This window comes from Drosophila kikkawai, chromosome 2L (assembly GCF_030179895.1).
Source record: "Drosophila kikkawai strain 14028-0561.14 chromosome 2L, DkikHiC1v2, whole genome shotgun sequence".
NCBI lineage: Eukaryota > Metazoa > Arthropoda > Insecta > Diptera > Drosophilidae > Drosophila > Drosophila kikkawai.
The window spans coordinates 9,102,166-9,116,798 of record NC_091728.1 but is presented as its reverse complement, the minus strand read 5'-3'; the positions used below and the strand labels follow the sequence as shown (position 1 = coordinate 9,116,798).

General features: G+C 38.9%; 1 protein-coding gene across 2 annotated transcripts in view; it reads right to left on the bottom strand.

Moving 5' to 3' along the window:
* Window positions 1-9,935, bottom strand: part of CadN2 (Cadherin-N2) — a 75,099-nt gene extending 65,164 nt beyond the window's left edge. For both annotated transcript variants that reach the window (XM_070283426.1, XM_070283428.1), the window contains exons 1-2: window positions 9,686-9,935; window positions 8,896-9,616 (exon numbers count right to left, since the gene is read on the bottom strand). In XM_070283426.1, coding sequence (XP_070139527.1) covers window positions 8,896-8,950 — 55 coding nt within the window. In that variant the 5' untranslated portion in view covers window positions 8,951-9,616; window positions 9,686-9,935. The remainder of the gene's footprint in view (window positions 1-8,895; window positions 9,617-9,685) is intronic.
* Window positions 9,936-14,633: the final 4,698 nt, after the last annotated feature.

Genomic DNA, 14,633 nt, shown 5'->3' with positions numbered 1-14,633 from the left:
CGAAGATAAATGCCAATGGCATCATGCCACATGCATATGAGTGATGGCTGAGTACAGTAGGACACAAAGTGCACTGGTCTCGGGTTGCCGGGGTCTGCAGAATGACACACTAACTGCATGAGTGAGTGCGTTGAATGAATGTCCTGTCCTCGAATTCATTAGGCACAAAGAAAAATTATCCAGCTACTAAATAATATTAAACCTTAAACATTTAATTTCAATTAAGGTTTCTTAACTGATATACCTACTTGTGACATCCCTAACTTAACTTATTTTATTTCCAAAGGCACAAATAAATCAAATAATTTCGAATGAGAGAGTTATTTTTCCAAGTGCACTCTCCCCAGTCTCTCAGCTATTCTTTTCCTTTACAAATGAATTGTTGTTTATTTGTCTCCTGCACACACGCTCACGCTCTGACAAATTGATGTTGTATATTTCAAAGCATTTAACTGCTCCGCGTTTTATGCAACAGTAAATTGAAATAAAGGACTCGCCTCTCATGGACATTAGCCGTCCATCTGTGCGGGTGCAGTGAACCCAGGAAGCTCGGTCACAATTTAGCCATTCCGTCGCCAGCTTAAAGCTGAATCCGTCGGAGATGAAATTCGATTTGCCAGTGGCAAAGCATTTCGCCAATTCCTCGACGCACGCCCGTCAATGCAAATATCTTGGCAGCCGGCGCTTTGTGACATCGTTTGCATACTGAACATGAATTTCAAAGATTTCGCCACCGCAGCTGACACTCGTTAGCAGCCAAAGACGGCCTTGATAAGGCCGCACACAGGAGGAACGTGACAAATGGCGGACAAAAACGGTCTGCTTCTCCACTTTTTCTACTAAACTACGGGCGGAATAATGAGGTGCATAAATTGGCACAAGCCGGGGCCTTCAACCTGCATTATCTGTGATCGAAAAACATCATATTAGTCGCATAATCAGGCACGGGGGGCCTCTCTGGACAGGAGACCCCTGCAAATATGCAACGGGGAAATTAAAAGCAAAATCCAAATTTTACATGCAACAAGAGTGAAAACTACACTGGCATGTCTGCTACAAAATGATTATGCTAATATTTTGATGGACACGCGCAGTGTGTGTGCATAAATATTCCACGAAAATGTTTTCCAGGCAGTGCTAAATTAACCAGCAATATGATAAAATGTTTGTTTTCTGACAACACAATTTATCGGCTTGATACGGGGAAGTTTAAAATGTTTCATATTCTCCTGACTTTTAGACAGAAGTAGTTAGAAAGGGTTTCTAAACGGGACAGGATGTAATTAATTCATGTTGCTAACTGCAATATGGTTTCTACACGAAATAAATTTCAGAAAAAAACTATTACTTATTACAAAATTCAATTCAATTTGAATCATCAGTAATCTAATAATCTCAACCAATCATTTTCGCGTTCTCTACTACCTAAACAACTTGTTGACCCCGAAAAAAGGAATTCAATTATGCAAGCAGAATGGAAAACTTGGCCCTAAGGTTGGCCAACCGCAAGTAAATGAAGGAGCAGTAGAGGAAACTTCCCTCGGGGTTCGAAGTGGAGGAGCACAAAGGAGCACCGACTTGTGTCAAAGGATGCCGCTGCCAGAAACACCAGCAACTTTGGATGCCGGAATTTCTAATACGCTGCAAAATTGTTTGCTTTGCGAGCTGAAGACAGTTTAACTTTAACTTCTCGCTAAACAAAAGGCGGGAGAAACTTTTTACGTAACCATCAACTTTACATGAAAATTAAATAAGTGCCAGCTTAAATAACTCGAGGGCTAGTAGGGAAGTAGGAAAAGCAACGGTAAAATGAGGTAGAAGCCAACAAAGCCAGGCTTTTAAGGCACTTTAGGAAATACTTTCAGCCAAAAGAGCACAAAAATAGTGATTATAGAAAACACAGCTTCAATTAAAAGGTAAACATATTTTATATATTTTCTTATATAAAGTAAATAATGCCAGTTCAATGTATACTTTTTCTAATTAATTAGATAACAAGGCCGTCCAAGTGAAAATTAATCTTGGCACAACAAAATATTTAGTTTACAATTTCTAAGTTTATTTTAGATTTAATAAAGTGTTTGAGCTCTAGCTCAAAATATATATAATATAATTCTTTATAAATTTTACCATTAACCTAATTATCAAAAGATTTATTTAAGGAATCATTGTGACATTGCATTTTTTCCTGTGCATGAATAAGTGAGCCAACAAAAGACACCCAGCTCATACACAAAAGGTTACAGCAAACAATGAAAAGAACGGCCAAGATGGAGAAGACAGGATGAGGTCCAGCCAGAGGAAGTCATCTGCCACTTCCGCCGCAAATGGCAGCCAGGTGAGAGAGATGGCGAGGGCAATAAAATCCTTCACTGCTGCTTTGACAGCTGCTACTTGTCATTGCCGTTTTTGATTCGGGGCCAGGCATAAATATTTATTTAATTTTAACACTCTCGGCCTCGGGCTATTTTGATATCAAAGACAAATGTTGCCATCCAAAAAGCCAGTTAATTGACAATTTCTATGCCTTTGCACGCAGCCAGCCAGAAATAAGAGGGAGAGAACTTAATCAGAAACTATTTTCGGGGTCCTGACAAATTCGTGTCGCCTGCTTGGACATTTATCATCGTTTAAGGGTCTTCCAAGTCGAGTATATACATAGTATATACATATAGATATTCCCGCTTTCAGATGTTCTTGTGCGCCTTGTCACAATCAAAAACTCTTGCCATCATTACGGGTTATTCCAGCAAATCTCTGGTTCTCTAGCCGCTTTTCCAACTTCATTTTCATTCAGAGGAGTCAGCAAGTTGCCGGCAACTTTAGCTTCCGCCTCGCTTCCCCAGTTGCAACTTTGCTCTGTCTCCCACAGCGCTCGCCAGCCGATTCTCATGATTCTCTTGTTCTTAGCGTCTATGTGGCAGCTGCAAATTGTCGCATTAAAGTTTTTATTTTCGCCTTGTTTGCCGGCTGCACTTTCTACCCGTTTTCGGCGAGTCGATTCATTTCAATTTAATGCCACCACAAATTATGCCTTTTGTCACGAATTTCGAATTTTCGACTAGCGCGCAACCAACGTGGCGTATACGTAATCGAATTAAAGCAACTACTGATTAATTAATTTCATAATAAAAGTTATTATTATAAAACCTAGTTAATTATGGTTATGGTTACAAGAAACAAGAATATACCTTTTCAAGAAAATAATTTTAGAGCTCCTTTTAATAACATTTAAAATCTGTTTCATTATTCTAGAATGTTAATCTTTTCATCCTAAACTTATTTATTTTTTAATTTAACAAGATGCTCAAGAGTTGAGTAAAACAATTTGATGGTTGAAAAATCAACAACCAAAAGATAAACTGCCAAGTGCAGGGATTCCACAGCTGGATATTAAGCACTTTAATTAACTTGCGGACGCGAGGCATTCGCAAAAGTTTCCGGGCATCAACTTTGAACCGCAAGGTAGTTTATTTCGCAAGGATTGCGGTCGGTGCTGTAGCTTCCAGCCGGTGGAATGCATTTGCCTTGCCCACTTACCGCATTATATGGCCAATAAGGATACACAGGTATGTGCCTTGTGTGTGCGCCTTCCCGCGGCGTAATTAATTTCTTTGAAAATATTTCGGTACAACCGAGAGATTCTTCTTCTTGTGGTGGTCGGTTTTAGCTTGACTTTTGCCTTTTAGACCTGAGTTATGCACGTGGTTGATACCGAAACTTAAAGACAGTTTAATTAGGTTCCGTGAGAGGATAGAAAATTCAGCCGGAGGGGACACTGACTTCAGAGTCCTGTGAAAATATTGTCCCCAAAATCTCGAGAGGCCATAATGCATGGACAAACAATCGAATATGAGAGACAAGGCAGCTGACTTTGCCAAAGTATGCAAACAATTTTTATCAAAACAGAAACTTAAATAAAGCAAACAAATTGATGTGACCCCATACTTCGATCTAACAAGATTCCCATCCCCCTCCACTCCACGGGGCCACTCCCCCAAAAGGGAAGGAAAACAAAAATGGGTCCAGTATCTTTGGCCCAGAGCACAATTTATTGGCTCGGCATTCATTCATCAGGAGGACGAACTCATCAGACTGTAATAATTTGCTATCAGAGAGTGTCACGAACAGGACGCCGCCGGGTGTGGGTATCAGGGGGTTTTATTTAGGGGCTGTTAGGGGGCATAAACGGGGTGGGCCTTGCCCCAAGTAGTGGCAACTAAACGCCTTGTGGAGCCATCAGGGGGGTAGAGGGTGCTGCGAGGGAGCTTAGCAGTCAAAGTAAAATTGAATAAAGGCACGAACGACAATAAAGCTGTGGGTGGCGCCTCGATGGAGGTCCTTATCCAAATAAACATAGGCGAGGAGAGGATGGGGAAAGTCAACGGGGAAATACTCTCGAAAAGGATTTAGGTCCTTCGAAAAGGGGAATACGTTTTTAAAACCAATAAAAAAGTTAGCCCTTGTAAAAATCTCTCATATGCTAATTTGGGAAAGACATTTTGAAGGCCTAAATTATTATCAGTAAAATCTTTAAAAGTTTCTATCTTAAATCAATTGAAATTTAAAATAGAATTACCTTAAATTTAAATCTTTACTTTATCCAAAGCCTAGGCAAGGAGTTCAGTTGGAAGAGGAGCAATTAAAAATAACGCAATAAAAACAGTCCAAATTAATTACATTACTTTTCGTTTTCCTTTCCTGGCCTTTATCCATATATCCTTGCTACCCTATACAAAAATATATATAAAAAAGAGAGAAAGATGGCCAAAAAGAGAGGGAAAAGTGGGCGAAAAAGTGGGTGGTTGAACTGGTTGAAATAGTGGCAAGGGTACGGATGTGAAATGGCAGTGTAATGTCAAGTGTGCGGAAGCATAAAACAAACTCCTAACGGGTTAGCTAGCAACTCTTTTTTCACTTTCCCTCTTTCCCGTGTGTTTGTGTGTATCAGTATCTGTGTGTGTGTTGTGTATTTGTCTATGTCAAGTGTCAACATTTACTTCGTGACAACACAAACTGTGGCTGTGGCCATTTTAACACCCACAACGACTGCGACAGTCGAAAAGCCACAAGTGTTGTCCCTTTTCGGGATCGTAACCCGCCTGTTTTTCCGAATATTTTGCTGGCATGTGTAACTGCTACCATGGAGCATGTGTGTGAGTGTGTGTGCTTGAGATTTTTCATTTTAGATGTGGTCGCTAACTTGCCACGTATTTGCCTCCATCTCTCTTACTCACTCTGTGAACCGCTCTCCGAACCACTTGCCTTTGTGCATTGCAAATGAAGCCACAATAATAAAAACCCTAGACTCTTGTGGGTACACTGTGATAAATTACAAGGTATTACTATTGTTTTTGGGATCAAATATAATTTCAATTAGTAGTATTCTGAAAGGTATCATTATTCCATAGAATACTGTTTGGTTTTCTTAAAAATTCATAATTTAAGACGGGTAAAGTCTTATCATAACATTTCTGAAATAATATAGTTTAAACCTATCCTAAGACTATAAAGATAACGATACATTATTTGGCATAAACTTGTAGGCCTTCTAGCGGAAATTTAACTAATTTAAAATCCCTTAAAAACAATTTATTCAATATTTTATAAACTTAAACTTCCTTAATGGTAATTTTTCCTGCGTGTACTTCATGTGTGCGTTTTGTGTTTGTGGCTTTGCAACAGACTGCAACAACCTACAAATTATACTTTTAAGCTGGCTCTCCCCTCCAGTTTGCACTGGTAGTAGTTTCTTCCCCATTGAGGTTGTGCTTCTAGTTGCTCTTATCTTCGGTGCTAACACTCTGAATGGCTTGCGGGTTAGTTGGCCTGACTTACTCTTCGCCTGTCGCTTGTTGCCCCTTTTACGCTCCGAACAGTCATCTTTGTCGCATCGTAATTTCTAATTTGTTTGTATTATTACCGCAGTTCCAGGCGAGTTTCTTGCCTTTTGAGTTTGTCTCTATTACGGATGACATTTGTGACGGCTAAATTGAATAATGCTGTTTAAGTGGAATCTGCGAGGATGGTATCCATTTACAATTTAGTTAGGAAGTGTTCATCTTGAAATTGTCTAAATTTTACTTTGTGGTTGTGGAGGTTTCGCATTTAATATTTATCTCTCACATTTCTATTGGATGTTCTCTTATGGCTTAACTTGGCTCTCTTAGGGTTTATATTGTATAACAGATTTTGAAATCTGAAAACCTAAGGCAAGAGTACATTTTTTTTATAGAAAAGGACATTTTTTACCCATATTTATTTAACTTATTTGCGATGTAAAATTGTGCAAAACTTTTCTGGTGAAACATCCCGTTATTATTGAAGTGCAGGGTTTTCTGGTAAAAGTCCTTTCAGAACTCGAAAATTTCGTATACGGATGTGAAAGCTTTTTAGCTGTTTTATAAAACGAACCATTATTGAAAATGAAAAGGATTTTATGGCTAATGAAAACAATACATTGTTTCCTTCAAAAGCAATCAGGATATTTGTACGCTCTGAGCAAGAAGTTACCATAAATTTAAAAAGCTTATTGCTCTTTGGTAGTCTTATACTTTTTCATACACTTATACGGCGAGCAGCATAAAGAACTTATATTATGGCAGAATATTATATCTAAAATCCAAGCTTGTCTTATAAATTTTATAAATAAACTATAAAACATATTTTGTATAGATATTTTCGGAGAGTTTTATGGGAAAAAGCTTTGCCTATACCCCAGCATCCTTCGTTTAGTCTTGCTATAAAGCTTTCCTGGAGAGTTTTCTTTTGATTTATTTACTGTTAATTTAATAAACTTACATAAAGTAAATTTAATATCAATTTGAGTTTCTTAATATTAGTTTATCACAAGTTTTTGCTTTCATATTTACTGTCCAAAACTTTAAACTCAACTATTTTCTTTTAAAAAGTTTTTCGAAAACATTATTAGCCAAGTTAACCACGTGTCTGGGCCACAAAGACTCCCTTTCTAGCCAGATCTTGGCCAGTTGTTCACTTGAGTGACTCCGTACAGAGTTGTTTGTGCCTTTTGCAGTGATTTTGTTTTGGCAATTGCCAGAAAAACCTTCGTACATTATAAAACAGTTTGGTCTGCCAGTTTGCAGGACTCGGCCAAAGTTTAATTGTTGAGGTTTCTGTTTGCGTCTGACATTTGTGTTTTTCGGCCACATAGAGCAGGAACTTTGCTTGCATATATATGGGAATTTTTATGAGCCACTCATTAAGTATTTGGCGCAAAAGTTTTAGCCGCTTTACTTTTATTGTAGCCACCAAATAAAACCCCTTTCCCTTCTAAGGCCCAAACTGCGGCTGTGTGTGGTCAGTTCAGTTGAGGCTTAAGTGAGTCTGAAGCGCAGTTGACTTTTAAATGGGCTCGAAATCACTGGAGAGGGCGTAATTATGCCGAGGAATGAGCTGCAATGAGATTAGCATATTTTTTTCATTCGCCAGGGTATGCAGATCTTAAGTATGCGCAATTTGGAGTAACTGCAGGGATGTCAAAAGCTTATCAAAAGAGATAAAAAAAAGTAGAAGGAGAAATGCTCGGATGTCTGGTGCTAGTCGGTTGCCGTTTATAAAAACTTATCGATGCCATCAATCACCTCAGCGCACATGCGACGACTCCTTGGTCGGAGTCTGGTCTAGATAAATAACTTTATTAAGTGCCCCAAGATTCCATGTCAAAGTGAGTCAAAGGGGAGAAATGAAGTTGCACTTGCAGAAGGATGCGGGCCACAAATTGAAATTGAACTTGAAGCGTGGCATTCGCTTTCTGTTCGATATTAATCAAAGTTGATTGCTGGTTAATATGGCGAAGCGATTGCAACTGGAAGTTCTGCCAAGTGCGTCAGATTAATTTCCGTCTTTTCCTGCTGCAAGGATTTCACGGATGAGTCTCTTATATATTAATTAGTAGTATACAAACTATTTTATGTAATTTAGCTTGATTGTTTTTTAATTGAAATAGCGCACGTAGGCCATCTGCTGCTGCTTTTCCAACAGAAACTTCTGTTTTCTAATAAACTTGAAAAATACAAAATTAACTAAACGCCCGCAGACTTAACCCACAGAGATGCCGGTTCATAATTAAAAAGCTCTCAGCTTCGCATGGAGCTGAGTCTATTCCCAAGGGCTAGCCCTCAACAACTTTAACTTGGAAGAAAGTAGGTGAAAGTACTATTTAAGCCAGCCTTGCTGAAATGCTCAAGAACAGCTCCGCGGCCGAGAAGGGGCAGTAAAAAAATTATTCCACTTGGTGGAAAAGAACTCTTCCAGAACAGAAAAACGAGGAAATGGCTAAGAAAAAAAATAAAAATATGTATATATGTATATGTAAGAGCCGCAACTTTTAACCCTTTATTCAAAGAGTTGGCTATCTCTCTTGGTTTTTTTTTTTATATTCCGCACCCTCACTAAAGGCAGTTGTAAATTTGGAAAGGATTCCGAGGGGTGAACTTATTTTTGGGCTTCCTTATTTGTACATAGTTAATCTTGAAGTTGGTCCATATTTGTATAGAGTATTTCTGCAGCGTTATGAAATATTTTAGGGTTTCTTTTTTCGCTGAATGCCTTGAAAGTTTGAAATCAGCATTCAAATATTCGCATTACCCCTCACAGGCTACACTTTAAAAACATTTTCTTGATACCAAAAATCTTTTTTGAAATTTTGGAATAATAAAAGAAGTCTGAATATTATATATAGGTATATAAAAATTAATTATTACTAAGCTCAGTTCTTTAATTTTAAAAGTTTCCTACTCTTTCTTTACTCAGTGCACCTTTACACAGCTGCAAAAAAAAGAAAGTTTTCTACTTTGGGCCTGCAAAAATTAGCCAGAGACTGGTCAAGTTTTCGTCTTCATCAGGCATAAAATAACACGGACTGGCACTTACCAATTAACAAAAGTTTCCAAATATGCATTTGAATGTCGAATGCGGCTGAGTCCATTCAAATTAGAAGCAGACGATTTAAAAGCCCCGCCACTCCACTCGCCGGCGTGCTCTTGCTCCTCCTCAGTGTCTCAGTGTTTCTTTGGACTCTTTCGCCTCGGACTTTCCTTTCGCCCTGAAGGATTCCGCAGGATCTTAGGCTCGCAAAAGTTGTCGATGGATGCGCTCAGCAGTTGGGATTTGTTGTCGCCACGGCGTAGGCAGCAGCATCTTGTCCGAAACTTTTTGATTTTAATTGTTGCATTCGGTGCTGATTGTCCTGTCTCTTATTTTTTTTTATTTTTCGGAAAACAGAGGCAATTAAACTTTCGGTTCGTTGGTTGGGGCTGGCAATCGTGCAGTAAATGACTGACCCCGTTTGAATATTATCCTGGATGTGTCCTTAGTTATCGTAGCTTTCTCTCTTTCTCTGTCACTTTTGCACTTCCTGTCTCACTCTCAGCCTCCCTCTTTGTCTGTCTGAATTCTCTACAATATTCTGGGGGCAATTTTTGGACTCTGTGTCTGTGTTTTGTTGCTGGTTTTGCTTTTCGTCTGGACTTTAAGTTATTTTGGCTTCCAGTTTTGTGCTCGTTTCTGGCTAGAGAACCATTTTTAACTGGATTTGGCAATTATTGCGATTTTTGCATCTCCCATTGAATGCAGCTCAAACGTTGCCAACGTTCTGAAAAGGGTAAGAGAAAATACACAAGATTAGATTAGCTTGTTTACGTTCAGAGAAACAAGGATTTACCAGTTGCTTAATATTGCCTGTCGTGAAAATATGAAAGCCCATCCGGAAAATACGTGGCTTATTAAGACCACACATTTCTTTGTCCACAAAAAATCAATGGAATGCTCCATTAAGTTGCTGTTATTTACATTCACCTCAATTCCATTGATTAATTATAAAACCAGCCAAAGGCGAGCCTCGCACAAATTATTGGCATAATAAATATTGAACAGAAGAAAATAATAAAATTCCACCACTGACACGCGGCGCGACAAACTGAAATATTAAGTGCGATTAAAAATGCAATAAGTGGAAGAGCTAAAAAAAAAAATAATAATAAAATGTGAAATTGAATAATTGGGTGACGGAATTTTTTCGTTCACGTTTAATTTGTTGTGTGCATATTTGCCGGGCAAACTGGAAAAAAGAACAAAATGAGTTAAACAGGAGCCGGGCATAATTAATAAATTAAATAAAGCTGGCAAATTTGCTCACAGCACATCGGAGTCTGGCCAATAAAAAACATAAGAGCTTACTTTTCATTTATTGCTGTCATTTTGGCTTTACTTTATGGGTACAAACATTGCACCTTTGTGGCGGAAAATGTCGTAAATTTAAGGTTAAAATATTATCGACCTTGAAATGTTTATCCATTAATATTGGCATTATTTAAATATAATAATAAAATTATTGTAAAATAATAAAATAATAACCTGGGATTTGTTTTTCCTAACAGGAAACCCCTTTTAATAAATTTAATAGATTTTGTTTTAAATAACTCCTTTAGTTGCCTTAATTTTATGTTCTTTTTATACCCTTGCAGGTTATTATAATTTCAGTCAAAAGCTATCAAAGCAGCGAAGGAGTCATTTCCGACCCTATAAATCATATATATTCTTGATCAGCATTAACAGGCGCTTCTTTCTAACCATCAAACAAAAAAAAAAAAAATTTCAAAATTTTTCAAAATTTGATAAGGGTTACATCATTAAAATTCTCAAAAATGACCAAAAATTTTAATTTCTTAAAATGTTAAATACAGTATGCAGACTTGTTAAGCTAGTAAAAACTAGGTTAGAAAAGTTTTTCAAACTGAATTTAATGCATTTTTGGCTGAGATTTGATCGTTTTTTTATTCAAAGCCAAGGTCCTTTGGCAACTGCAAGGGTATACAAATTTCGGCTTCCAGTATTTAGTTTCCCATCTTGTTTATCATCATCTCATCTCGTATTAAGGACTTCCGTGTTCGTTTCCTTACAATTCAAACAGCTTTAAACTGCCAGCCAAGGTGCATTGCTCTTGTTAAAATAATAATGTTCGAAAACGGGATAATGATGGGTGGCTGTGGATGTTCGGTAATGGCTCGTTGGAAACTTTGTCACATTGCATTTGGGATTGAGTCTAGTCTAGTCTCGTTTTTTTCGCGGCCCGTGGCTTTTGTGCCATGAATTACTTTTCTTGACGTTTTGTTTTCTAACAACCGCACAAGACAATGCGTGTGTGTTGAGGCCCACACACACACACATATACAGAGGCACAACAAGCACACATATACACCGAGAGAGACTGCTATTTAATTTATGAAGTAGAGCGCGTAAAAATTGTGCATTGTGCCGTTGCCACAATGAGCAGAGAGTGCGAAGGGGAATGGATAAAGCAGAGACTTATCTTGCACTCCATGCACGCTCCTCTGTTTTTCCTCCATTTTCCTCAGCATTTTTCCCAGAAATTTTCCCGTTTCTTTTTTTTTGTTTGTGCTTGACACAACAAAAGACAGCTTAGAAATCACTGAGGGGTCGGGGACCGACATTGTCATTATGTTTCGGAATAGATGCAAATGTTGTCGGTGATTATGCCAAGTGTTTGTCCCTTGAAGAGGGTTTCTTATCCCCAGTTAATACTAGCCAACAATAAAAATACACTTGAATTTTGAGTCATTCCTTAGGCAAATGGGATTTGTAAGCAAAGTTACAAGTTCTCAAGGAAAATGAAAAATTGTAAAAACATTTTATATGAAACATAATGGTTTCCTTTAATTTCCTCAGTTTGTTGACTATTTTAATCCACGAATTCGTCTTAACGCTTAGCTCTCTCTTTACGCAAATTTATTCGCCAATCATACAGACCATTTATCAAATACTTTTCCCATCCTTCCAAATTAGACGCGAAAACTTTTCCTCCACACTCACACACAAACGAGCACTTTGCTAGGGAAACTTTCATCGAACGGAGACCAATTTAACACCATTCTATGCAGCAGTAGCAGCAGGGGTCGCAGTGGGTTAAAGTTAATCTCCTGCCATAAATCACAAGTTATTAATGTTCAACGTGTTCGCCGCCATGGTGCTCAATTTCCCAGAAGCAGCTGCTGCTGCATCACCGTGATTACCATCGTCAGTGACCCTATTGGCGTGTCATCATCCTAGGCTCTATTTAGTTACCTAATTAGTGGGAAGCTCTATTTAAGCGCAATTTCAGCAGCCAGCCAAAGTTTGATGAATTTCGCTGGCAGCGATATGTAATCGAAACTAGTGAATGATTACAGTGAAAAGAACTATGAGGATCTAAGCAAAAATATCTAAAAAGGGTTTGAATTTATTATTATATGAATATTACCGTAATGAGCAAATTAACGAGGAAAATAGTTCATCAAAAGTATTACGTTTCAATTTCTCTTTTCGCTCAGTGCACCAATAACAATGAGCTCATCCAGAGCTTTGGCAATTGAGCTCATCAACAGTTGGGAAATCAATGCCAGAGTTCGAGTCACTCCCCGGATCATCGCATGGTGAGTGTCTCAAATTTTCACATGGGGCAAACTTGCACTTCATTCGGACAATTGACATGACCACCGACACGTGTAAGCCATGGCACGCGCTCCCAACATTCCACGTACAGTACAGGGCATACAGATATTCATATATAGTATGTACATATGTATATCTGGATTGACGAAAAAAAAAACCGACTAGACAATGGTAGAACAGCATCTCATGCTGCTGCCAAAGACATGACGGTGTCATTGTCATTGGCCAAACCAGGGCAAGCCAACCCAAAACTCCAGCGTCACGTCACGTCAACGGAACCAGCTCCAAAACCAAAACTAAAACCGCAACCAAAATCCAAATGCGAGTTCAGATTAAAGAGGAGGAGCGCACAAGGACGACGGAGGCGTGGCTGGAGACCAGACGGATTTGAGGAACAAGGGGCACACAAAGCATGAGTTATGGCTAGATATGACGACTATGTTCAACAATTTCTCTCCATGATTCTTTATGATTGCGGTGCCGCTTGTTTCCCCTCTGGCCGGGTGGGGCTGTGGCCCGGGGAATCTGCCGCAGCCATGCAATAGTCACTGTCTTCACAGCACATGGCAAACATTTTATTACGAGCGAACCGTGGAAGTCGCCAACATTTTTTGAAGTGCTAGAAACATTTTTAAACTGTTTAAGATTTAAGATTTTAATATAAAAGAGTTTTATAATCATTTAAAAATGTGAACAAAAAGTATGCTATACAAAATGTTTTCTGTTTCTTAACAGATTTGATCACTGCATACTTTTGGGCATCCCTTCATTTGTATTGTATTTTCAATTGTGTATCCTAATTTCACTTTATCTAAAATATATATTATTATTATATTATTATTACTATCTGAACCCATTTTTTAGTTGCTGCTCAGACAACATGTGTTGGTTTCTTTCTGGCATGTGCTTAATCCAATTTCCAATGCAATTGCCGCCACTGAGATATGCCAGAATCGTGGGGGTAAATGCAACTCTGCCATAGTGCTCTAAAATCCTAACGAACCCAGCGGCATGCGTGAACATGAGACTCCATTGTGGCTTGGCCATGTCAGGGGGTGGTGTGGGTTTTCCAGAGTTTTTATGATTTCGAACGCACAACGCCCCAACGATTTTCAAACCAGAGTTGCATGCGAATGATAGACAACTCTGCGATTATGGGACTCTGCTCACTGCGGTGGTCCCGTAATTGTCGAAAATTCTCGAACCGTTGTCCTGGCATCACCCATGGGCGAGCGCAAGTCAGAAGATAATTATGAACATGAGGTATAGAGGCTATATGTGAGGAAAACAACAGAAAGCATCCACAGACAGGTGTGGACTCTGATTACAAATGAGCAGAAGAGGGAAAACTCATCGGGTACACAACGAATTAAACAAATCAGTCCTACTGGCACACACAAAGCAAACTATAGCTCTGGAAATTTCAGCAAAATTTTAACGAAACATTTGGGATGGCAATGACTAAAAAACAGCTAATCACATTGAAACAAGAAGTAAAAATACTTTTATTTTAAACATAAGATCTGAATTTAAAAATTATATGGTCGTTTCAGAAACAGACTAAACTCGAAAACTTAAATATATTCCAGCAGTAGTTCCGTTTTTCTTAGTGTAGAATCCCATCTAAGCCTGGCTAACCAGACCAAAAGTCCGATGAGAACGGTTCAGCAAATTGAAAGCTCAATCATGTTGCAGCAGCTGTTCGTGCGACTGGCCAAAACTCTGAAACGCTGAAATGACGAAACGAGTGTGTTCTCTCTCCCCGTACCACACCCAACTAACCCTCTACCCACACACACATGGGCAAATTATGTAAATGACATTAATCCTTATGGCGCACAATAGTTTAACGGTTCGGCGCTTTATTGTCACGTCCCAGAGCAGCGGCAGCATCAACAATGGCAAACTCCGGCAGTCCGAATGGCATTCAACCGGACCGGACCCAAGTCCGGGGGTTCCGAGTTCCGAGTCCCGGCTACCAGATCCGGACTTTTTATGCCCACGTGCTGGGGGATTGCGTGCTCCCTATATTCCCCCAACCACCAAATGAGAGCTAACTTTTCCTTGTTAATTGCGAAATCACTTGGTGGAACAAGAACGGGCATTTCCCCTCTTTTTGGTCCCCAACACACACACACACAGCTTATATAATCAATTACGTG